A 25,392-nucleotide genomic window follows, 5' to 3' on the forward strand; every position below is an offset into this window, starting at 1 on the left:
AATATTCTTTTTTGGTCCTTCTCCTTCTGAAGTAGTTGGTTCTGATCATATCCGTCCATCTATTCCCTGTCACTGCTATCTTTACAATCATATAGGGAGCTGGAACTTCTACCAGCTGTCTTTGGGCAAAACCAGGGTGCACATTTGACAGGTTGCTAGTCTAATTGCAACCATCTTAACTCTAAAACCCTCTAAATGGACATGCCCACCTTTTCTAATGCAGTTATTTCAAAATCATTGATAAACACTGGCAAAAGCTTTTGTTGTAAACTAGAACCGAGATTCCTTAATTTCCAATACCTGCTTAGAGAGCCTCTGCTCAGAGTAAAAATGAGGTAAACTGTGAGTGAAAAGCCACTGAAAAAAAATAATAAGTCTGGATTAAAGGTGTCAGCTGAACCGAGGGACACCAAATGAAATAGCGTCTGAGATAAATAGCAAGTTTAGTGAGAGACTCAAATACAATGCTACCTTGATTGGTGCACATTAGGGAAAGAGAATGGTTAACTGACTTGTGATGAGTTGGGACTGTGGGGATTGTGCACACGTACACACAACATACAAGCAAAAATATGCACAGCCCAACAGGGACAGCACACTGAACACAACAGGAAATTTCAAAAGCTCCACCACAATGCCAACTGACAGCAGCTGAGACCTGAATATTAACTGCATTAGAAGGAGTCGCAGTGGAGTGTTAGAGAACGCACAGGTCCTTGAGAGTCTTGATAAAGGTGTAGGTGGGATAGAATGTGGATGCCCATTAGTCAGATCATCTCATAGTTTCATAACATGCCACTCTATAAGTGTACAATGAACATGGACGTCACTAATCTTGCAGGTCCTTACAGCATTTAATCTTATCAGTACATCGTTTGTTTCTTTATGTAAACATATGGATGCCTGCAGGGGATACATTCCCTTACATAATCACCATATAAAAATAGGACACAGATTACACATAATGATTGCTTCATCCATCCATGCAGCTTAATACTAACATAACCTCTATACTTCTAAAAGGGTTTGGTTTCAACAGTGTTCTATTTTTAGGAAGACTTTGGGCATATATCTTCTATAAAATAGTCTTTTTTTTGTCTCCCATCTGGCACCAAAAAACACGTCTAATTTCATTTCCTATGAGGTCTATTTAAAAAAGAAGCAAAAATCAAAACTTATCCCAACTTATTAGTAGGGGTGGCTGCCAATCAGCATCAACAGTAGGTGAGTCACTGTGCTGCAGTCTGTCAAATGTGGCTAGTGTTGGTACAAAGCAAGTAAACTGAAGTAAAAGACAGCACTTAATCATTTTCAATCCTTCTAAATAAAAGTATAAGTACTCCCGAACAAAACAACATGATATTGATTTTCTTATTTGCAGATCCTCTCTGACTTCACCCAAGGAATCCTGCACAGAAATGGTATAAAATGATCCGTCCATATAGACCTAAGCTCATTCCGTCTCACTCTGCTGTTTTGAAAATGGGCAATAATGGTGGGTAAATGGCGTATACTCTGAGCGTTTTCCTACCTTGATTAAGGCCCAAGGCGCTTTACAGTCACAGTTCCAATCACCCATACACACACTGACGGTTGTTCAGCCTGTAACCCTCAGGACCAGTGTGGGGTTCAGTGACGCATGGACAAGCAAGGTGGGACTCAAACCTGCAATCGTACAAACTCTACATTTCTATGGGGGGTTTTAAATAATGAAGAAAAAAGCTAGAGTGGCAACAGAGGACATAAAAATTATTGTGCAATAAGTAATGATTTATCCTTCTGCACTCCTGTTTAAACAATATGCATTTGTATATTCACAATGACAAAAAAAACGATAAAAATAAATGATTAAAACTTGCTGTTTATCATTTTATCAGTTATGAGTCTAACATAAAAAGTGTCTTCTTGAAAACATCACGTTTTACAACTGTCCATTGAACAGTCTAAGTCTGAAGTGCTACAGCCTGTGGGCAGCCAGAGAGCCTGTGTGCACGCGCTCCTATACATCAGACGTACGCACACAGCAAGACTAATCACAGGATTGTAAATGGAGAGTGGAATGAGAAGTCAACGTAGAGGCTATAGGCTACAGCTGCATCTGCATGTCTGCGCTGTCACATAAACTAAAAATGTGGGCGGCTACATCAAGATAGGAGGCAACAACATGGTTTTGTTTTAATCACTTCATCTTTAAAAATGCAGCAATAATATTTCTATATTCCAGAGTCAACATGAAAACAGGTTACGCTGTGTTCACCTATCCTGGTTATTTATCTTTATTAAGTTAAAAGGGCAAATGCTTTGCCTTCTGAAGCAATTCAAACACTTATTGAATGTAGTGATTTGCCATTTTGATGCACCTTAGAATGAAAAAGATGTACGTTTTTGTTTATTATTATTTTCTTAATAATTGCAAAAAAAAAAAAAAAAGCATTTAATTCACATTTTGCCTAAAATTTAGCGAGAAGCATTGAGTGTGCTGAATAACCTGAAAAAGTATCCTCTATAAATGGATTTCTTTAAAGAAAAAATAGCCATAGCACTACTATGGGGGGAGGAAGATGGATTCTTGTACAAAAAAAAGTCACTTTAAGGCTGCTATTACATGTCATTTACATTACTATGGACTTAAAATTGGAAACGTGTGCCAATATGAATTTTTCCAACAAAACCCTTAAATTGCATGTTGGCTTTTCAGTTTTTATTTACAGATCAGAACAATAGACTGAATCTGACAGCAACCAGGATCCTACAGTAAAACCGTGAGGCAATTATTATTTTAAAAAGTGTCTTTTTAAGTCAGTCTCCTATTAATTTCATGATCCTTTTTTTAAAAATACATTTAAATCAAAATGAGGGACACTGAGATAAGACTGCCATACAAACAGTTTTGTATTTAAATGCATGAGTGGATTTACATTTACATGTGTGATGGAAACCGCACATGCACAGCTTGCATCACACAGATTGCTGTTGAGGTTGCCACTTGATGTCCTCTCATCATTTAACATACAAGATGGAGAGTATAGAGAGTATCGCTTTTCTGCACTCATCTCTAGCTGCTATAAATCTCCAGCTAACTTCTCCCTGGTGGGCATCGACTCCACACCAGCTTGGCCTAATGCAACACAGCAGCACAGGCTGATGTGAAAAGATCAACAGGTCCTGGGGGCATGCAGAAGCCACACTGACCGTTCCCCTCGTCTCTCTGTGTTTGCGTTTCTCCCTGTCCATCCCTGTCGTGTGCTGAAAATGACTGTAGAGCAAATACAGTTGCTGCAGAGCAAGAAAACAAACTACATTCAAGTAGGTTAGACTAAAAGGAAAAGGGAGGAAAGTGTTTACACTACGACACCTAGCTTTTTTGGTTAGAGATCCTGAATTGTTCGAAACTGTTTTATACAAAGAATACATTTACAAAATTACAATTTAACTACAAAGCATAGAAAAAAAAGACAAATCTATGCATTTTATTATTTAGTTCAGACAAAAATTAAGGGAAAAAAGTACAATCCAAACAGGCAAACCCTATAGAAAAAGTGTATAGGCATTGTGGTTAAAAAAGAAAATAATTCTCCTTGTGATTTAATGGATCCATAGGACATTAAAATGAATGCATAGCTTAATGGGTAAACAAGTGTGCAATCCCACTATGTAGCAACATTTCTAAGCTGACTGTAAAGCAATAAAACTAACTTTTTACTTTATTATTTTTGAATTGTCATTTAATAAAAAACATTCTTCAAGTATTTATTTTTCAAAAAATTCAATAAAAACATACAAAGCCCAAAGCACATAAACAGACAGCTCACTGCAAATGCTTAGCAAATGCAATTTGCCATTAACATAAATTAAAGGCTCATAAACTTTCCTAAGAGGCTTCCAGTAAATGTAATAAAGGACCTCTCTTCCTGAATTCATGTTTTATTCAACATTAGGATATGCTCAATTAGAAGCCCTAATTAACATTAGCTGTCCTCCCAGTGTGGCGGCGGATGAAGGGGGTGAGGGTGGGGTGAGATCAGAGGTGAGGGAAAACGGGCGGCGTGGATTAACGCTGAGGATGAAAGAAACAGATGTCAAGAAGGAGGAAGGTATTAGAAACACACGTTTGCTGATTTCTGAAGGGAACAAGTGTCTGTTGAGAGAGTAATCAAAACCTAGTTTTTTGAAGATTTATTATATAGGTAAAGATTTACTATTTTTTTATTAACTGCAAACAGTTTAGTATGTGTGTTCTCAGCTACGGTATAAGTTGAGCTTTAGTTGTGTAATATTGAATGCCATTCATGCTCAGTAGCTCAGTAGTAGAACAATCAGATTTTTCTCCATGTTGGATTTGGACTCCTCCGGCTGATTGGCTGTCATGTCTGGTCTTCTTTGTTAAAGGTCTGATGTTTAAAGTTTCGATGTGCCGCGTTGCATGTAATGTGATGTAATGTCCAAAAACGCACTGCTGATGCGCCGAGTCGGATGCTCAAGTCACACCACAGGACCTCTGATTGTGTCTGTACATTGACTTAACATTGAACCTGGACGTCCCTGATGCGGTGAAAAACATGTACAGTAAAAAAGTTTTTTTTTGAAAGAATTCACATTTTTGATATTACATTTTTGATATTGTGATCAGAATTCTGAAAATAAATGTTTAAAATTACAATTTAATCTTTGAGCTTGAAAGGAAAAAGAACAACTTAATTTCCGATGAAAAGTTAAAATAAAAATCAGGCTCTAACTTTGATATGTCACTCTTATCTTCTTTCTCTTTCGGCTTGTCCCATCAGGGGTCGCCACAGCGAAACAACCTCTCCTTCGAGGACGAGTCGCATGGTTAACTTGGCAATGTTTTACGCCGGAGGCACAGAAACAGAGAAGGGAATGATATGTCACTCTTATACGGTGATTTATATGGTTAATGTGTTTCATGCTAAGGTGAAAAAATTCACTTTTTGCTTTTATGTACCGTAGATACTAAATTAAGGTAATTTTGGAGCCAAAGTGCTTTGATGCATTTCCACATCAATAGGCATCAAGTCCTCTACAACATATTGCCTCCTAAATATTTATCACTTTATCTCTACAGGATAGATCAAAACTATTGTTTTAAGATGGGAATTATCACAGCATTTCTCAAAAAAGGAGCCAACATACAGCTGAGCCACCTGAGGTTAAAAAAAATCTAGTAACATCAGGGGTCCAATGAAAAATGTAGCAGATTTTCTATTAACCTGCAGTAATGAACAGAGGCCAGCATGGGTCAGGCAGGAAACAGGAACAGAAAAAAGCAAATATATTGGAGGAAAAAAAGAAAAGTGGAACAGAAGAAAATAAAACAGCATTTATTTCTAAATATTTTTAACAGTAGATGAAAGAGACATATAGACTGTATGAACACTACACTGACAGCCTGGGCTGCATGTCTAAATCAGCGGTAAGCGTTGTTTTCATTAGATTGCGGCCACCAACTCCCTAATGTGATCTCTCTTCGCACCAGCAGTCTGCAACTCGCAGCCAGAATGGAGATAAATGAACAGGCGGAGGCGCTGAGAGGAGCTTCCACAGAGAGTGAGCGTCCAAGGCGGAGACAAATATGCAAGAAGGAAGATTACAGGGACTCAAGATACGTCTTCATTCAATGACTTAAACATGTAATATGAACTTGCAAACTGGCAATAAATCCTAGATTTGATATATTTGAATTATAAAAAAGTGTTGCAGAAAAGAAGACGTTCAAATCCCATGAACATATTAGTAGTATAATGTTCGCTTCCTTGCACGTAACACAGACAACACTTGTATTCATTAACTGCTACTGTAACCCTTTAAGGATTATGGCATCTGTCCTCTATAGTTTAGGGCTTCAGAACAATGATGCATGTACTTTTACTGCATTTCTGTCTAAAACTTTACTTGGACATGTTTAATTTTGTTCTTAAAATGGTCATCCTCTTCCTCTATCCGTTTAACCTGCTTTTCAGTCTCAACACTGAGATCAAATGACACTGGATCCTTCAAGAGCATATGGGAAAAAAAAATGCAAACAAAAATTTGTAACTTTTGCTTCATCATCTGGACAAAAACATGCAGCAAAAAGTATACTCTCTCTTTGAACTAAAACTTTATTTAACCTATCGTGATGACCAGCATATGTATACCGCTTTTCTTTGCCGCTACAGTGAGCTCAGTTGTTGCCATGACAATGCGCTGCACCACGTATCAAATAGTCCGATTTTTGAGAAAAAGCAATTTAAACAGAAAAAAACCCCAACAAGAATAAATAACAAAAAATGTATTTAATTTTTTTTCTTTTGTAAGTGACCATGGTACTTGCGGGATAAGGCCCTTTAAAGTGCGCATTATCAGAAACTGACAGACTTTGCGGAGGTCCGTAAAGTTCGCTTTGTGTCGGACGTTCCATGTTTCGACATCTTTTGTTCATTTCTGAAAATGCACACTAAGGGCACAATTCCTTACGTATTTAATATTCAACAACGTTCATCAAAGCACAATTTAGTTCCTGATTTAAAATACTTCAAATATGTTTCTCCTGTCATGACTTTCTTTAGTTTGCATCTGATCCAAATCTGTCAAGTTCTATAGATTTTTTGTATCTTCATATTTCATTTATTGTGTATATTTGGAGCATTGGATGGACTTGCAAGTTCCTTTGGGATTAATAAAGTACTCTATTTATATGTCTACATATTTATTTATTGTTTTTAAATCAAACACAATCTGGGTTAAATTTGACTAAAACACAAACTTGTCACTGACACTTTTATCTATGGTAATTTTACGTAGTAGCATAATCCTGAGCTCTAGAACATTTTTTTGTACCAGTATGCCTCTTTTTTTTCTCAAAAGCTAGATGCCCCTTGATTTTCATCAACATTGCATTCAATACCCCGGTTTTAACATTTATGTTCCTTAACTGCTCTCCGTTTTCTGCTTCCTGCCCTGACAGGAAGAGAGAACAATCAGGCTGTGCATTTATCGCTGCATAAAATGTGTTGTTTAGATGAATTGATGTAGGAGATTTTCAGTGTTTTTTTTAACTCAAAATGTTTTCAAACCAGTAAAAAACAGCACTATTACCAGCTGTCGTCTTTCCACAGTCTTTACAATAAAAACATTGCATCCTATTTTGGGCTTTACTGTGTCTGATCAAGGGACATTATTCAAATCACTATCTTTCACATGTCTACACCAGAAGAAATTAAGATTTTCATCTCCAAACACTCCAATGCTTTCATGTAGTTGTCTAAATTTTGAGCAAAAAGTTTGATTTGGTTTAATTATCAGACTTTTGATGATTTGTCTTTCTTCTTATAACTCTGAATATTTTCTCCTCTCTTTTACTATCTTCTTCCATTGCTGTCTGCACTGAAATTTTCATTGAAACTGTTATGAATTGTTTAATTTCCGTAAAATAAGACAAATACTGCATTTATTCTATCTTAAACTACATTTTCCAGACCGTCAAACTGCGTTCTCATCCACTTAATTCTCTTCTTTCTTTATTTTTTTTCATGTCGTCTTTTTGTGCTGTCAAAAACAGAGATGTCACCAAATGTAATATCACAGCACAATGCTCTGGATGTCCTATTATTAAAAGCTATCAATCATCCACACCTGAATATCTCACTGTTTTTTATTAAAAAGCAACAAAAAAAGGGTTTAGAAAATATTCAGTCTACCGCACTTACCATATTTGGAGTTTTGTAAAATGTTATGAAGCTAACATTCAAAATCAGTTTTGTGTGAAAATAAAACGTCCCAGTTTTGTTAATGCTCATATAAAATAACCACATTGGGTCACTGTTAGTCCTACGTTTGGGAAATTTGCTGGACAACCTGCATCTTAGAACAATCTGTGTGGAAAAGATTGAACCACAGTGCATTGCTAACGTGGAGGTGCAGTTGGTTGCCTCTGGACTGAATAGAAGGATTTCTAATTGAAGCAGAGTCCAAACCACTGCAGAACTGGAATAAAAAGTCCTCAGTTGAACAAAGTCTTTATATTTTTGAAAGGTAAGGCCTGAAAATTCTTAACACAAAATTTTGCAATCTTTCTTTTGATCAGCTCCCATCATCTAACCTATATCCACTCTGTTTGGACATGGTTAGCAAACTTCCTCTGGCCAATCAGAAGTGGGCTCGCACTAGTACAACATGGGATCTTTACTGAGCTTTTATACACTTGCTGGCCACTTTATTAGGCAAACTGTCCCACTACTTGTTAATACAAATATATCAGTTGACGCGGCAGCAAATCAATGCATAAAGGCATGTAGAGATGGTCCAGACGATAATTAAAGGGACTTTGAACGTGGCATGGTTAATGATGCCAGACGGGCTGGTCTGAGGATTTCAGAAAACTGCTGATCTCCTGGGATTTTCACCCACAACCATCTCTAGAGTTTACATAGAAATGGTCTGAAAAAGAGAAAATATCAAGTGAGCAGCAGTTCTGTGGGTAGAAATACCTTGTTGATGCCACAGGTCAGAGGAAAATGACCAGACTGGTTACAGCTGACAGAAAAGCAACAATAACTCAAATAACCACTGGTTACAACCAAGGTCTGCAGAAGAGAAATCTCTGAACGCACAAGTCCAACCTTGAGGCAGATACAGCAGCAGAAGACCACATTGCGTGTCACTCCTGTCAGCTAAGAACAGGAAACTGAGGCTACAATTCACACAGACTCACTAAAATTGGACAATAGAAGATGGAAAAATGTTGTCTGGTCTGATGAGTCCATTTCTGCTGCCACATTCAGATGGTAGGATCAGAATTTAGGGTCAACAACATGAAAGCATGGATCCATCCTGCCTTATACCAACGGTTCAGGCTGGTTTTGGTGGTGTAATGGTGTGGGGAATATCGTCTTGGCCCACTTTGGGCCCTTAAGTACTAATTGAGCTTGGTTACAATACCACAGCCTACCTGAATATTGTTGCTGACCATATCCATCCTTTTATGACCACAGTCTACCATCTTCTGACGGCTACTTCTAGCAGGATAAGGCGCCATATCATAAAGCTTGAATCATCTCAGACTGGTTTTTTGAACATGACAATGAGTTCACTGGACTCAAATGGTCTCCACAGTCACCAGATAACAACCCAATAGATCACCTTTGGGATGTGTTGAATGCATTGAGTATAGGTCACATATACTACCACACTGGTCCCACTGTAGAGCTGTGTTCTATTTTCAAATGTAAACCCCACAATGCAATGCAACGATTCATCACAAACCTTAGAATTCTTCTTGCTTACAGGATCACATTTTTCTCATATGATATTTTCTTTCAGACTTAATACACTCCCCCCAAGGTAAGCTACAACAACAAAAAGAGAATGTCTGAGCTTTATAAAGTAGCTGGCCTAAAAATCAGGCATGAAAGCTGGTAGAAAAGATGGTGTTAGTTTGAAAATTAAGGTCATAAGAAAAAAAAGGAACTCTTAAGATTACCATTGAAAAGAGAAGCTGGTCTCGGTAGAAAAGCAGTAAAATCTGTTAGCTCTGGAAAAGATTCTTCTGTCAGCAGTTAATAATCCTGAACAAACCTCAGAATCAACAGCAGCACACGCCTGACAGTTGTTGTCAGAAAAGTAATGTACACAAGGCAGGCGAAGAATGAGCAAAGATCCACTTTAAACAAATTTAACGGGTGTTGTCAACTTTGGTACAAGTCAAATGAGACAAAGTTTATTGGACAACAAAAAAATAATGGACAGGCCCAGTAAAGACCCAAAAAAGAAAGAAAGGTTGCATTATGATGCAGTATTGACATAAACCAATATTTAAATCTTAAACTGCTCTTATGCGTTAGTAAAGAAAATGTGCGTGTTTGTGTTTGTTAAAAGCTAAAAATAAACATCAATAAAGCTTTTACTCAGATTTTTGTGTCAGTGAAAATGCTACTTGTAGAGCTCTAACATCAGCAGTAAAGACGAGGGCTCATAGTGTTTCAGTGAGAGAACAGTATAAAGTCACGTTTATAGATTAATAAAAAAAATGTTCAACAGCTCTTTAAGGACATATCTAAGGTCCCTTTTCTACGGGAAATATTGTATTTCTGACCAAATCCTAGTATCCATCAGTGGCAGTTTTGTAAGATCAAATTCTCTGTGTAAGAAAAGATTTCATAGTGGATTACGGCGGGTTAATTTGCAACATTTGTAAATATATGTGCCACATCACATATGCTACCCTTTTTTGTTGCTTTTTATGTTTCTGTCACATCCAATTTTTTACACAACATGTAAACGTTTAAATAAAAGTTTCTACCAGACACAATATTAAATGGCTAAAATGATCCACTTCTCATCCTTCAACTGTGTAGTGTGATTTTTTTTATTTTATCCCTGTGCTTACTTTTGGTGCAAACTCCTTCTGAGAGATGGAAGGGTTAGTGTGACCTGAATGATTAGGATGAGGCTAAAAAGCTTGTGATTTGATAGAATCCTACATGAAGCACAAAAGAACAGAGTTTTGTTTGAAAGGCCTTGTATGTCTTCACATACAAATGGGGTTTTTAACCATAATCACAATTCTTGAAATTAAACTTCAACCGTATAAAAACCATTGGTATCAAATTTAATACACACATTTCAGGGACCTGAATCTCATTAGCATCATCCAAGCTTTCCTTAAAAACCCATTCTTTATAACCTTGGGCCGTGTTTTTGCCCTGTAGTTCATCATCATTCTACTAGGGGCAGTAGAAGGGATTTTCCTGCTCATTTCAAAGCTCCTGCTTCCATAAAATCTCAAAAAACACTCGGAGGGGAAAGTTTAGCTAATTTTCAAAACTTTGTGTTGAGAACAATATTGTTTAATTAAAGAAAATGAGGATTGGTTGTATTGCAACAATGGTAAATTTGATGCTAAATAATTCTTTACAACACATTTACACCATGTTAAAAATGTGTGGATCAAATTTGAAACATTTTTTTTTCCTGACCACTCTTGTCAATATTGTTGCATCTTAAACTAACATTGGGGTGAGGAAAACCTTACAAAATCACCCGACATATTGTAATTGATACAAACTTTATGTCATAAAAAGCTTTTTCTGGATTTCATCAAAGATAAAAAATTAAAAAAAAAACATAAATTGCAAGAGAATTTGCAAAGCTGTCAGTTATTTGATGTACTGGGCTTTACAGGATTAAAAATAACTATTTTCCAAAATCAAACGTCATGATTGATATACATTTTCTAAATTTATTTAATTGATGAAAAATTAAATGGTTCATCATATATTTTTTAGAACTTTCCCTTTTTGTAATGTACAAAAAAAGTATTGAAGTATGGCAATAGAACATGTACATTGATGGTGCAATAGTGACAAGCTTTAGGTTATACCTCCCACAGCAGACTCACCTGCGGCACACTGCTCTTCATCTGCTCCGTTCTCACAGTCTCTCTCTCCGTCGCATCGCCATGACAACGAAACACATTTGCTGGCAGCCCCTCCACAATCAAACTTCTCTGGGGGACAAGTCTGTCGGCCTGTTGGGAGATAGTGACAAAAAGAGAGACAGTTGAGAGGACGGACGACAGGCAAGGCAAATGGATGAGAGAAAAGGGGAGAAAAGAGGGATAGAGAATGAAGCCAAGGAGGATAAAATGGGTCAAGAAACAGAGAGGAGGCAAAGATGGAGGGAAAAGGGACAGCCAGTCAATAAAACAGTTTGATAACTTAGTTATCGTGGTGCTGAAATTGATCTTTTTTCAAAGGCTTACAATTTAACTAGACACACAGTGACAGTGGAACAAAGAACACTAGAGTGCTGAAGACACAGGCAGGGATGCACACACAAACAGTAAATAAATAAATCAAGAAAGAGGGAGCTAAAACAAGCACTTGCTCTTGTGTGAAACTGTCAAGAATAAATCAGGGAAGCTTACTTTATTTTAAAATCTTCATTCAAAATAAGTACAGTTTTTAACCAGGTTTTAAATTGTTGACAGTACAGAAACATTCATTCTCATTAATTCGTATTTGCTGCCTCAAATGTGTGTCACAACATTGTTTGTATGAATAGTTTCTCCGAAAAATAATAAGAACATATAGAAAATATTAAAGCTCGAATGGAAAAAAAATAAATATCAATCCATATTCTTTCCCTAGGAAGCTGCATAATATATATATATATATATATATATATATATATATATATATATATATATATATATATATATATATATATATATATATATATATATATATATATATATACATATATACATATATATATATATACTAGGGTAGCACGGTATGAGGAAAAATTGCGATATTGGTGATAAATATTTCCATTTGTGATATTGGTGATCAATATTGCGATGACAATATAACTTGTGATATGTGAAGAAAAACAAAACAACTAAATATATCATTTCCTTTTCACAGCAAGAGTTTAAATACGAGTCAACATAACTTAAATTACACTCCAAATGACCCCTGTCTACATAGGAGGCGTCCATCTAAAATAAAAGGACTCCATCTGATTGTTCTATGATGTAAAGGAGTGCATCCAATTGGTCAAATGCATAAAGGGATTTCTTCGATTTATTAAATATTTCAAGCAGCCATAAGATTGTTTTAGCACATTTAAGGTAAGCATTTATCGTAATTTTTGCCGACTTTTGGGATATGCGTATTGCACAGCTTGACATCATGATAACGATAAATGTGCGAATTATTGTGCAGGCCCAATATATACATATACATATATATATATATATATATATATATATATATATATATATATATATATATATATATATATATAAGGAATGAAGACAGGATTCATCTAGACCAGAAACCTGGACTAAGCTCCTCCTTGCACAATAATTGTACAACAATTGCACGGCTCAAACTGCCTCTGAAGCAGCTTTTTTCTTAATTTACAGCAGAGTTGTTTCGTTCTGAGACCATGGTTAAAGTTTGGCTTTCTGGACAAATTCACACATGGATAGTGGACGTGTGCTAAACATCTTCAGGTATTAAAAGAGAATAGGCCTTTTCATCAGCTGAATTAAGTGCACTACGCTGACCAGCACGCCCACAGTCCTCCACTGTGCCCATTTCTTTGTGCTTCTTCAAAAGAGCTTGACTAGCACATCTTAAAACCCCAGTGTGTAATGATTTCTTTTTTTTTTTTTGCTTTAAGAAAGAAGTTGCTGATGCAGTGCAAGTACCTTATGTTTTATGGCTGTGCTCAGTCCTCCCGGAGTGGGTTCTTGTTGACTTAAAAGTCTTCTTTAATTATTCTCAGTTGCAGATTCTGGCTGTGTCATTCCATGTTTAAAGCCTTTAGCACAGATTTTTCCATTTAGCTTTAGGTCGTTTTAATGGATGCTTGGAATTGACGTTCATTTGCACCTATTTAGTATCATATAGGTCACTATACAACCAACAATATTCCTGACTCCTAGCAGGTTTACATAAAATAAACGAGTAGTCAGAGAAATACTGATTTGATTTGCAGATTTTTCCTGCTTCCTCACATTTTTAACAAGCTTGGTTTGAAGCACTTTCTCCATCCTGGTCTAAAAATTGGTAGACTTTGTGATTTACAGTACTGAACCCATAGGGTGTGTGAGTGAAAGGTGGGTCCCTTAAGGTGAACACCTCTTGCACTCAAGGCCTTTGTTCCTCCATGAGGAACCCCTCCGAGGGGTTGGTGCACAGATCAAAAATGCAGCATTCTATTGCATCAAATTTACACCAAGTCCCCATAGCAAATCTCAGTCCTTTCTTCTTTCAAACCACAGTATAGACGGACACATCCACCAACAGCACCGCACCACAGAGACTCCAGCTCCAGATCACATTACTCTGCTGTGTCAAACTCAACTCCATCAATTACATATATTTGACCATCAGTGAGCCTCTTGCTGACTGGTCTGTGTTTGTGCGTGTGTGTTGCAACCGCAGATCGATAGTACTTCTGGGATTTTTCCCCTTCCAGTCTCATTTTCCTTTGTTCATCTCATATTTCTTTCTTCTCAATTTGATTTTTTTACAATCCAGAATGATTTGTAGCCACTGAAAGGCCTCACAGAGTGCTCTCTTGAGAATTGAGGCTGTGAATTTCAGTTTTGCCAGTAGTGGTTACTTCAACTCTTAGCAACCTTGGCTAGAATATTATGTAGCGTTAGAAATCTGTCTTGGATTTTAGTTTTTGGTACATCTGAATGGGATGAAGATTGCTTTTTCTTTAATCAGAGCTAATCAGTTAAGGGAACAGTTTAAACATGTTTAGTGGATCCCTTCAAAGTTTTTTTGATAAACATCTAGAAGTGTTAAAAGAGCAACACCTGCATTATCAGTTCTTTGAACTGTAGATTGGAGCGCTTCCATTAATTGAGGGTTTGTGTTTTGTGAGCAAAACGCAACTCATCCTCTCAATGGAGTTGAAAAACTCTGCATTAAGACTGCATTAACATTTGGCATTTTCATCCTTTGACATATTGTGACTGAAACTCTACAAAACTTAAAAGGTGTGTATTAAAAACACAAAGCAGCAGTGAGAAATTCTGCATTCTAGCTCAAAAACACATAGCTTACAGACACAATTTCACTGATGACGGCTGAGGCAACCCATGAGAACCAATTGAGGGATGACAACAGGATGAATTTGGATCTTACCCAGACAGAACCAGCAATCTAAAGAAGAAATTCTTCACCATAAGCGTTAATGGCTACCGTGCGAGACTTGTCTTTTACAAAGTCAGATACGAAAACCCAACGCCTTAGGGGTTTGATAAATATCTGACTGACAGCTAATTTAAAAAGGATATCATTTATCTGACCGACTATGTCAGGGTCAGAGCGTGGAAGGAGGAGCCAGAAAAGGGCTGCCACTCAATCACTACATTTAAATGGAAACAGCAGAGAGCCTCTCGGACTTCAATTACGGTAAAAAACGAATGGCTTGGTTTTTATCCCAATTGTTGTAAAGTTCACTAAATAAAAAGGGAAATTCATATTTTTTGGCTGTATGTATAAGTAATTAGTCATTACTATCTAAAAAGTCTTTTTTAGGTGCCTTCCATTTGCAAATATATGCATGTCAATGGAATTTGGAAAATGTTTTGCCAAATAAACCATTTACATACAGTAAACTATGCAAATTGCTTTTCCGCCTTAGAAAAGCTTTGTTAGCATTTCAACATGACGTGTTTACTAAGTTCAGAAAAGTAGTACAAAGGGGAAAACAGATACATGAAAAAAGCTTGGTGTGTTTTAAAGGGAGGACGCACATTAAACCAAATGAATCACAGCTCCAAATCCAGCCTCTTAGCTGCCCGCCATGGGCATTTTAACTGAGTTTTCAGTTCTTAATGCTTTTGTGTTGAATGAATATTTCAAGAGCTGTGACTCTCCCAGGGCACGGAGACAAACACTGGGCTGTTAGCGGCCAGCTAGTTTGCCTGCTGCCAAGGCTTGGAGCAAATAACAACAGAGGAACTGATACTAGCCATGCTCCAATGGAGCAGCTTGGAGGTTAGCAGTAAGAGGTTGAGCAAAGCAGCTCCCAGGTGGGAGTACGCATTATCGAATGAGTGCAAAGCAGGGTCAAAACAGGCAACGTGCAGTCAGTGAATATATCCAGGATACATCAAGGCTGAGTAAACAAACAAATGCAGCTGATAGCAGCACCTCTTCATCTGCTCAAATTCTGCATCGTTAGCAGGTAAAGAAGAGAGCGCCTTGCGAGATCTGCAATTATTATAACAAACCAAAACTAATTTTACTACTGCTAATTGCTTTATGCTAATAAATTATAGCTGAATGCCATTATCGCAATAATTACAGTTTTGCAATGCAGAAACCTATTTGATCAATGCTAGTATCTGATGGAGGCGTGTTGCGTGATCAACCTTCCAACACTGTATTTGACAAATTTTTACGTTTTTGTTATTCACATAGATTTTAGGTGAGCCTGGATGGAGGAAAATCATTTGTGTGACAGGGTAATGTGCCGGCTTTTCATTCTGATCCACAAACTCGAGCAGTGACGACTTGGTATTCCCCTCACACGGCTCCTCTAAGTGTCTATTATGAGCGGGGTACAGAGATGGCTGAAGAAAGGCGCTGTATGCTAATGAGCTTTTGATTAAGTACTCTCCCAATTTGCCTTCTCAAGGAGGGAGGGATTGGAGCTTTGAAGCCCCTCCTCTATGTCCACCCCCCGAATGCCATGCTTGGCATTACAGCTAGCCTTGTAATTGATTGATTAGGAAGCTCAAAGTGCTGGAAGCAAATGCTGGGATAATTTGTTTATTATGAAGTGCATGTCTGAGGCCAGGTAATACAAGTCAGCTTCAAGTTACTGTCTGTCACAGAGAGACACAACATCTACACAAACACTCCTTGGAGGGTTTGGTCATTTGGCTCATGATTAATGGGATCCAAAAGAAGCTTATAGATGATTTACGTTGCATCAGCAATAAGGACTACATCCATTTATCCCTCCACAATCTAGACATTCTCCCTGTTCAGCATTATGGAAGAGCTGGAGCACGTCGCAGCTGTTGTTGGGTAAAATGGGATGGGTCTTTTCGCCACAGAAAAAAAAAGAAAAATCCATGAATTTCAGATACCTAAAAAAGGTCCACATTCCCCTGAACTCAATGCCGCACATTTCAGATTGATGAGCTTTGCGAGTTTAATGTGTTTTTATGCAAACACCTTGGAAACATTTCTCACTGCATCTGTGGCACATAATGCATTCTCCAATTTCTTAGCAATGATATGACTATCATTGAGGCCTTCCACAAGGACAAGTGTATTATGTGCTTTAAAAGATGCGTTGTTTCTATAATATCTTGTGGAAAATTGTAAACATTCATGACATGACATTTATATATTTTTGCTAATTTGTTTTCATTTCATTTGTGATTGAAAAGTTAAAGATAAATGAGATGAGTTGCCAAGAACAATCAGAAGGGCCGTAATTTTACTTGTCTCTGTATCGAGTGATAGTAAGCGAGGTTTCTTTCTTTCACAAGTTTGACGGATCGCCAATGAAGTTTGACTTACAGGGGATCCATTACAGCCGATCGTCTGTGAAATAGGATAATTAAAGAGAGATTTTAGCCGTAAGGTAACACCATAAAGTGGTGATTGCCTGCTTGAGAACAATAAACTTTTATTGCTTGGCTACCATGTGCACTAAATGCAGATCCAACGTTCCTTGAACAAATACACAAGTACCCACTCAGCCTTCCTGGTGGCTCAGTCAGTTTATATAAAGGCCGTACGAAAATTAATCCATTTCATTTCAGATGATTAACTTAGTGACACATTGCAGTGTTTGCCAGGAGCCTCAACTGATTAGACTGAATAGAAAATGGAAAAAAAAAAGGTATAAATGAAAAGAAAAACCTGTTTTGTATTTAATTACACCTTGGTGTTTGCATCCTGCTATTAAAAAAAAAACAGAAACATGTGTTAATTAATGATAATAAGTAACTTACCATTTCATGATAAAAATCTTTACAGGCCTAACTGTAATCCAATTACAAATGCAGGCTAGATTTTATCAAAACACATTGAAGATTTTTTTTCTTTTTACACCAAAGATGCAGTTTTTTAGTTTAAAGTCTGTAGTTCTGTATAAATCAGAGGAATCCTCCTGAAGGTGAACAGTTCATCAATTTTAGGAACCAACTGAAAGGAGGATTGGAGAAAGAAAAAGAGGCTTATGGTTGCTGAGCCGGAATGATTAATACAAGCCAAGAAAAGTCAGATTCAGCCAATAACTTGAGTGGGCCACTTTATCGTAGTGATAGTCATTAACATCTAGCAAAGCAGGAGTCCAAATTCTAAAGGCTAGTTTAACAAATTACGATGAAGTCAAGATGTTGTATGTATGGATCGGATTATGACACCTAAGGGTTAGGAAGAAAGCTCAGGGAAAAGCTATTCACTCATATTAATGATAAACAACATTTTGTTGATCTCTGCTAAAATTTAAGAATAACTTAAAAAATCTTTGAATGTTTTAAAATGTTAAATGCATATTTTAAGCACATGTAAAAGTATGTCAGTGGAAACCATTGTTTGTCATAAAGTTAGAACAAAACCAAACGTATGACTTTTGAAAATTGCGGAATTCCAAACAGTAAGCATGTTAAGACAACTGTCAACAACTACATTTCTGAATATCAGGGCATGAATGTATCACTGTGAAGGTCAGGAGTAACAAATGACAGCAATTTACAGTCAAATACTAGAAGAGGGAACAATCAGATTCTGTATGTTAATTTAAGGGTTATTCAATTGAAACTGTTTTATTAAGTAAATACTCATAAAACTGCATAGTTAGAATTAAAAGTATTTGCGTGTTTGATGCAGGATGAAGCCAAAAATTACACATTTTTTCCTAATATTTAATTCTGTACTTTTAAAACTGTAAAAGTGAATTAAAAAGAGAAAAAAATACAAAGAAAACTATGTTATTAAACCTCTAGCAAGGACGTGTTGGATATCATCAAAAATCTTCTATATTTACCCAAGAATTAAAAAAGGGAACAAACACTACTACCATTGCTCAGCGCAGAGTTTCTAAAAATGCCCACATAGCTCTCTCTTTATTAAGAACAGCAGCTGAAACAAGATGCAGTCAAGTGACATGGAAATATTGCTTTCGGATTCACTGACCGTTTACAAAATATGTGCTATAAAATTTTGCATTTTTAATCACACCTCACAGACATGATTTCTTCATGAGTCAACTCAAAATGTACTGAGCATGTGCAACATGTACAGTAGGCTTATGAGCAATTTCTGTACGTGTGACAATAGTTACGTACAGTTTTATGCATGACTGAGTGTTTGCTTACAGGCAAAATGGTGTGTGCATTATGTATGTGTGAATACAAGAATTTGCACATCTGACTTTGCACACCGAGAACTGGAGCGTGATATCTGAAAGTTTTGAGGGGAAAAGAGGAGGTGGGGGTGGGCGGGTGTGATGACTTGAAAATGATATGTTCAAAGCATCCCTTTAACCCTAATTTGTAGCACTTCAATAAAAATTTAAACCTGATTAAGCAAGCAGTTTTATGCTTTTTTGGATCCTATTTTTATTTATGGGACATATTCAATTTAATATGAAGTTCCCTTCATTAAAAATCCTGTGATACACATGTTAATACACTCTGGTAAATGTTGCATCGGTGAACCAAGACTGAATGTTTAAAAAGTTACCACCCAAAAAAATTAAAAGACATACAGTATTTACTTTTTTTGACATTGGGATAATTTTATTTTCTTCTTTGCACTATACAGCTGTAGAAAATGTGTAGCATGAAGCCATTGCCAGACTAGAAAACCTTGCCTTAAAAGTTGCCACTAAAGTGGACTTCGCCCAGTGCTGTCCTTTAGCTGCAAAATCCAATTTGCTAAGAGGGCGTATGTGGTTAATATCAGATTACATTTTAAATGAAGGTTGGTGTTGATTAGTGCCTTTCATTGGAACAATGATCTCTAATTATTCCAGGCCTGAGGTGGGGAGACAGCGAATTATGTTGAAGAGAGAAAGATCAAAGTCATAGAAGGGAAAGAAAAAAAAACCTGAATTGGATGTAAACCCACACTTGAAGAGAAAGTAGCCTGATGGTAATGAAACAAAGAAAATCAGCTTTGCATAATAACAAAAAAAAGCTTAAGAACGTAGTTTTGTACAGATACAAAGATGTCCTTTTCTATATGGCGAAATAGGTAAGTGGAAGAAAAATCATAACATCTATTAGAGACTCGATCTTAAAACTAGCAAAACATATTCCAAAGTGTAATCTTCTTATCCAAAATCCTTTTTTTTTAAATAATAAATACATTCCAGTGGCATACTGCAAATGTTCACCTGCATTTCTGTTTTTGCCTTATTTTTTTGAATGCTGTGGTCATAAACCTGTTCTTACTTTACAGACTTGCTGTCCTTAGTTATTTTTATAGGTACAGCAGAGATCCCAGGCTTGTTAAATGTCCAAACTACAACAGTCTAGTTGTCTGGTAGTGTCACAGCTGGAGAAAGTAAAGCACAACACCTCTGCTTTCATAGAAAATTGCCTCTCTTGGTCATAGTTTAAGGCCCAAAACATTGGGAAGTAAAAATAAAAATAACTTTCAATGTGTTCAATGAAAATTAATAGATTTTAAGGTTAGGAGCCAAGCAGACAATAAAAAGAAAATCAGTAATGATATTTTTTGCCACAACAATGTATCCAAAATGAAGTCAGAGGGCGATGAAAGTAGAAGGTTGCTGGCAAAAACAACTTCATGGGGCTTACCAAACACGCATTTTTGGAGTAATTATACTTAACTACTGTTTTTATCACAGATAAACAAAGCTTTTTTTAGTCTATCCCAACATGAAATAACAGTATGCGATTTTTAGATTGTTTTAAAAATAAATAAAGAGAAAAAAAACTGGTGTTACTAAATTTCAGTGTTTTAACAATGTAATTTTAATTTACAGTTAGTTATAGAAGGAAAACTGATAGCAAATCAATCTATATATATATATATATATATATATATATATATATATTTCACAAAGGTAAAATTTGGATTAATCTGACACGTTTAAGCACATTGACCAAAGTATAAACCAGATTTTTTTTTTTGCCTGCTACAGTCTTTTGTCCATTTTTTTTCTTCCCTTTATGGCTGTTTTCAATATTTTTGCTTTCCTTAAACAGATTGCTAAATATAATGTGATAAAGCAAACAACACAAAAAAGGTCCTGGAGCATCAGCAATAGAATAGAAATATGGTTTAAAAACAATAGTAAAGGCAATCCCATCAGACCGTTGTGCTTTTACTAAATGACTTTTGTGAACAACAACATTGTGACCGTAGATCAATTGTAAGTAGCCCAGAGGCAAAGGTCACTAATCAAATGACAAAATAAAATTGACAAATGAAATCCCATGGTGGTTGATAGGCTGGTGAACATGTCTTTTGCTGACATTTGCTCTGCCTTTTGTAGTTATGAAACACTTCAGAGAAAATCAAATAATTTAGAAAAGAAAAGTAATAATTTATAGCCTTTTGTTTTTTTTTTCTTCAAAATGTTTTCCCATGTTGGTTGACTAAAATACACACAAAAATGAACCACTTAATCGTTGTGAGTACAGTTAACTGCCCGTTTCGCAGATAGGTCAGTCTTTTTATGTTCATCTCTAAGTGGTGAACTTCAAGGTTGAGTCTGAATTCCTTCACAACTCACTACTAAGTGCACTATATAGTATGTTTGCCATTTAGCAGAGCTCTCCAAAACTATAATTCCAAAATCAAGTGTCGTAGAAATTTCCCAGAAGTCTTTGCGAAAAACCAACATGCATCAATGCTCACTAGATTGGCGAATATAGACCACAGTGCATTGTATTTTAACTACTTTAGCGAGAAAAAAAAAAGTATTTTTATTCCTTTTTCATAAACCATCCAAGTTTTCCTAATCAGAAAAAAGTGGATATATAAATTAATAAAGTCTCCATAAAATGTTCATATTTATTAGTTTTTTTACTCTGGAATATCTGTAACATCTTGTTTGAAAAAGTAGTCAGCTTGGTGTCTGAATTGCTTTTTAACTCTAGGGCAATAAATAGTCCTGCACTATATAGTCTCTTGGAGTTATCCTTTCTCTTGAGTATTTATTTATTTATTTTTTGCCAAAAAAGTTGCAGGCACCCCATGTGGCAGGAGGTATTAACAACCAACTGGACACTTGTGGAATTTACAGCATAACTACAAGAATTCCTATAGGTTTTTTAAAAATGTTCAAAAACAACAACATGCCCTTTACTTTTTAGTTACCCCGGCAAAAAAAAGAGAAAAAACCAAAACACTTGCATGGTGTTTGAATTACTGGGGGAAAAAAGTGTGAAATTAAGCTCAAGACATCGGACTTTCTGGGTGTCATAACCACACATGAGACTGTCATTTTCTTTCATTGTTTAAAACTTTTTTAAACATGAGTGTCAGGGTGCTTATTAGGGTGTATTTAATGATGGGGTCAATGACTTTGTAGCAGGCTTGAAAGAGCAGGGGGAACGGACACAGGTAAAAAGAACCCGAGGCAAACCACTGGGGAAATTACAGCGTGGAGCGCCGATACCTCAAGCATAAAATTGAAGCTGTCCGACAATGCCGGTCAATGAATCCTTCCCGCTTATATTCCAGAAATATTTAACAAGCACAATCTCCTGGCGACTGGCTGGAATAGGCTGACCTGCTTGGTGTCTCTGCACAAAAAGACACAGCTGACCCTCCTTCACTAAATAGAAGGAGCTGGAACAGCCTGACAAAATCAAACATTTGCTGTTTGATTATTGTGTCAATATTCAGTAGGATCCAGACGTTTCTGCAACTCATCAAATCACTTTCACACCAGCAGGCGTGAAAGGATGCTCTACAGAAACCCATTGAAACGTCTTCCGTAATGAAGTAGGATACATAGTGTTTGTTGTGTCAATCACCTGAACAAACTGGCAAACATTCAAACTTCCCTCTTCGATTGTAAACATCTGACACTCCATTAAACCTGTTTGGTTATGTGGCAACATGTACAGCCGCAACTCTCCACTCACCTTTCTGCCTACACTTCAAAAGTGAATCCTGGTGTTTCCCCAGTGAAGCTGTAGTTAATTTTTATAAAATGAATTTAAGAGCAAACAGGCCAAAATGTTCTGTAATAAAATGGCCCTTCTGTTTTTTTTTCCCCAAAGAGATATTTCTAAACATTTCTGAGAAGCTGCAAGATTTTAAAAGAATTTTATTTAATATTTAGATTTTATCAATTTTCAAAAATGTTTTAAAGCTTATGCTGCACATATAAGTTTTAAGTACCTCAAGAATATTAAATGGAGAGTCAAAAGTGGATGTGATATGTCTTGGAGAGAGCTGGTGGCTGACCATGTAATGCTACGTGCACACCAAACCATTATTTTATGTACTTGAATGGGCGTTGATCCCATGGTGGTCACACTGGACAAGTGGGGAGGGGCTTCTTCTTGTTTTTCTACTATTTACTAGCATATGTCCACCACCTACAATTGGAAGAGGCTTTGTGTGAAATCTTGCAATTTGGGCGCCAAATGGAAACGGTTTGGTTCATTCCTAGCGTCCTTGCAAAGGTAGATATGAGTTACCATTATGTCAGTAGGGTTGCCTTGATTTATCTTTATCTGAAAAACCAACACAGATGTTGTCAGGCTCACCACCATGTCTGGGTTCACCAGATAAACCAAATCCATACGTCACTACCAAATCAAAGTGCCTGATTAGTCGAAGTTCAACCTGGTTTGACCGGGAACACTCGTTCAATGGCCACATGTTATGTACGCAGAGCCGGAAAACTGTCGTAGAAACTTGCGTTACTACGCATGAACGTAAAAGCCTGAAACGTGCATCTATGTGAATTTTACATACAATTTTCATTGGAAGTGGTCAGTTGAGGGCGGTGTGTGTTAATAATCTTTATTTGTACTGACAGAATGGGACTGAGGGAAACCCAAATTTTATACCTGGTATAAAATCACATAAAGATGCAGTTGGAATAATTTTCAAGTCACTGCTGCTCCACTTGTCACTGATGATTGCCTTATGTGTCAACTGTGAGCTGTTGACTTTATATCCTAAAAATGTATGGCCTACATGATGTATTACATATATCTACTGTCAAATTTCTTAGTGTCATGTTACCAAGAGTGATGTGACAGCTCCTCACTATGGAAATGATTCATGGATCAATGTTTTCTAAAAATATTTGAAAAGTTTTTGGATAGATTTTTGAACTTTTGCCTCCTTTAGGTAACTAAGGCTATTAGCAAAGTCTGGTATAAGCACATTGTGTTATGCATCAACAACCACTCGTCTGTAGAGTGTTTTCTCCAGAATCCCCTCCAGGTTCAGGTTCATTTTCCAACATATAACTACAGGTAGCTACATTGCATGCACAAGCAAGAGAGTACGCATCAACGTGCGTGTGTGTGAGATTTCAGAGCAGTCATTGGAGGTCCATAGTTAATCAGCAGTCAAGCAGAAGTCTCTGGGATCAGTCCATTGATTCTCTCCCAGGGCAATCAATGCTATCAAAGACATTACTTAGACCAAACTCAGAAAACGGATAACACGTAGCAGAGAAGAAAATAGAGTCAGAAATGTATTTCAAAATGGCAAACTAACTGTTTAACACTAGACAGCTAAGGCAAAAATGCCATGGGAGGGGCATGATAAAACAGGTGAATTACGTATGGCTGCCTTTTTAGTGACTATGGTTCTGGATGGGTTCCTTGCACAGAAACACAAAGAATCATGGGTAGATTTGTAAACAAATGAAAAATAAACTGCATCCACTGCTGCCTGGTTAATGAATGAGTGAAAAAAAAACTCTGCATCTTTGTACAAACAAGAAACAATTCTTCAGCTTCTTGACATATCAGAAAAGTTCTCTAAAGTAGCACAACAAACAAATGTTGATCGCCGCCAAGTGAATGAGGTCAATTTAACATTTTCCCCTATATGTAAAGTACCAGGAACACTTTATATTCATGTAGTCAAGGAACATATGGGCACCTTAAAGCACAGATTTTAAAGGGCATAAGCAGTAGTGGTAATCTAATGCACAGATCCTTTTAGAAAAGAGCTAAATAAAAAACAGGCAAAAAAAGTTTTCTTGCATTAATGAGAATAAATAACTGTCGTCAACTGTCGTCTTCTGAACATGTATGATGAAATATAGACCTTTTTGTAATCATTTCACAGCAATTCACAAAATGTATTCCTGTGAACTAAAATCCCACTTGTTGAACACAGTGAACCAAACAGCCCACTGGCACGGTTTTTGAAACACTTGTTCCAGTAAGTTACAAGCTGAGTTAAAATCCAACGGTTTACAAAAGCTGAGCTTTCCCAACAGTTAGCCAGAACTGGAGAAGCCTCTAAGGCAGGGCTGTCAGACTCTCGGCCTCGAGGGCCGGCATCCTGCTGGGTTTCTCCAGAAATCTTACCTCATCTGCTGCTGATTACCTGAATCGAGTGCGTTTTGCCAATGAAAAGCTACAATGGCAGGTTAATTCGGAAACATAAAGGCACCAACGCTTGAGGCCTGGACTTTGACACCTGCATTCTAAGGCGAGACATTAACTGTCTTTTTTAAGTCAAGTACATAACTGCTTTTAGACTTTTGGGATCACCTGCTGCTTCTGTTCTTTTTTAGGAGAAAAGAAGACAAACCTATCAGTGCATGAATATTGCCAATTATTTAAGCCACCTTTAGTTGGTTATCACATTCTCTTCCTCTAATAACAATTTTGTACTTACTTATATTAATAAAAATCAAAAACTTATCAAAACTTAT

The 25,392-nt window shown here is 36.7% G+C and overlaps 1 protein-coding gene across 8 annotated transcripts in view; it reads right to left on the reverse strand.

The window, feature by feature from the left end:
- The window catches only part of lrp8 (low density lipoprotein receptor-related protein 8, apolipoprotein e receptor), a 170,503-nt gene that overhangs the window by 58,151 nt on the left and 86,960 nt on the right, over positions 1-25,392 (reverse strand). For all 8 annotated transcript variants that reach the window (XM_078946021.1, XM_078946019.1, XM_023954326.2 and 5 more), the window contains exon 4: positions 11,396-11,524. In XM_078946021.1, coding sequence (XP_078802147.1) covers positions 11,396-11,524 — 129 coding nt within the window. The remainder of the gene's footprint in view (positions 1-11,395; positions 11,525-25,392) is intronic.

Source organism: Oryzias latipes, chromosome 4 (genome assembly GCF_053564925.1).
Source record: "Oryzias latipes strain Hd-rR chromosome 4, Olatipes_Hd-rR_3.1".
NCBI lineage: Eukaryota > Metazoa > Chordata > Actinopteri > Beloniformes > Adrianichthyidae > Oryzias > Oryzias latipes.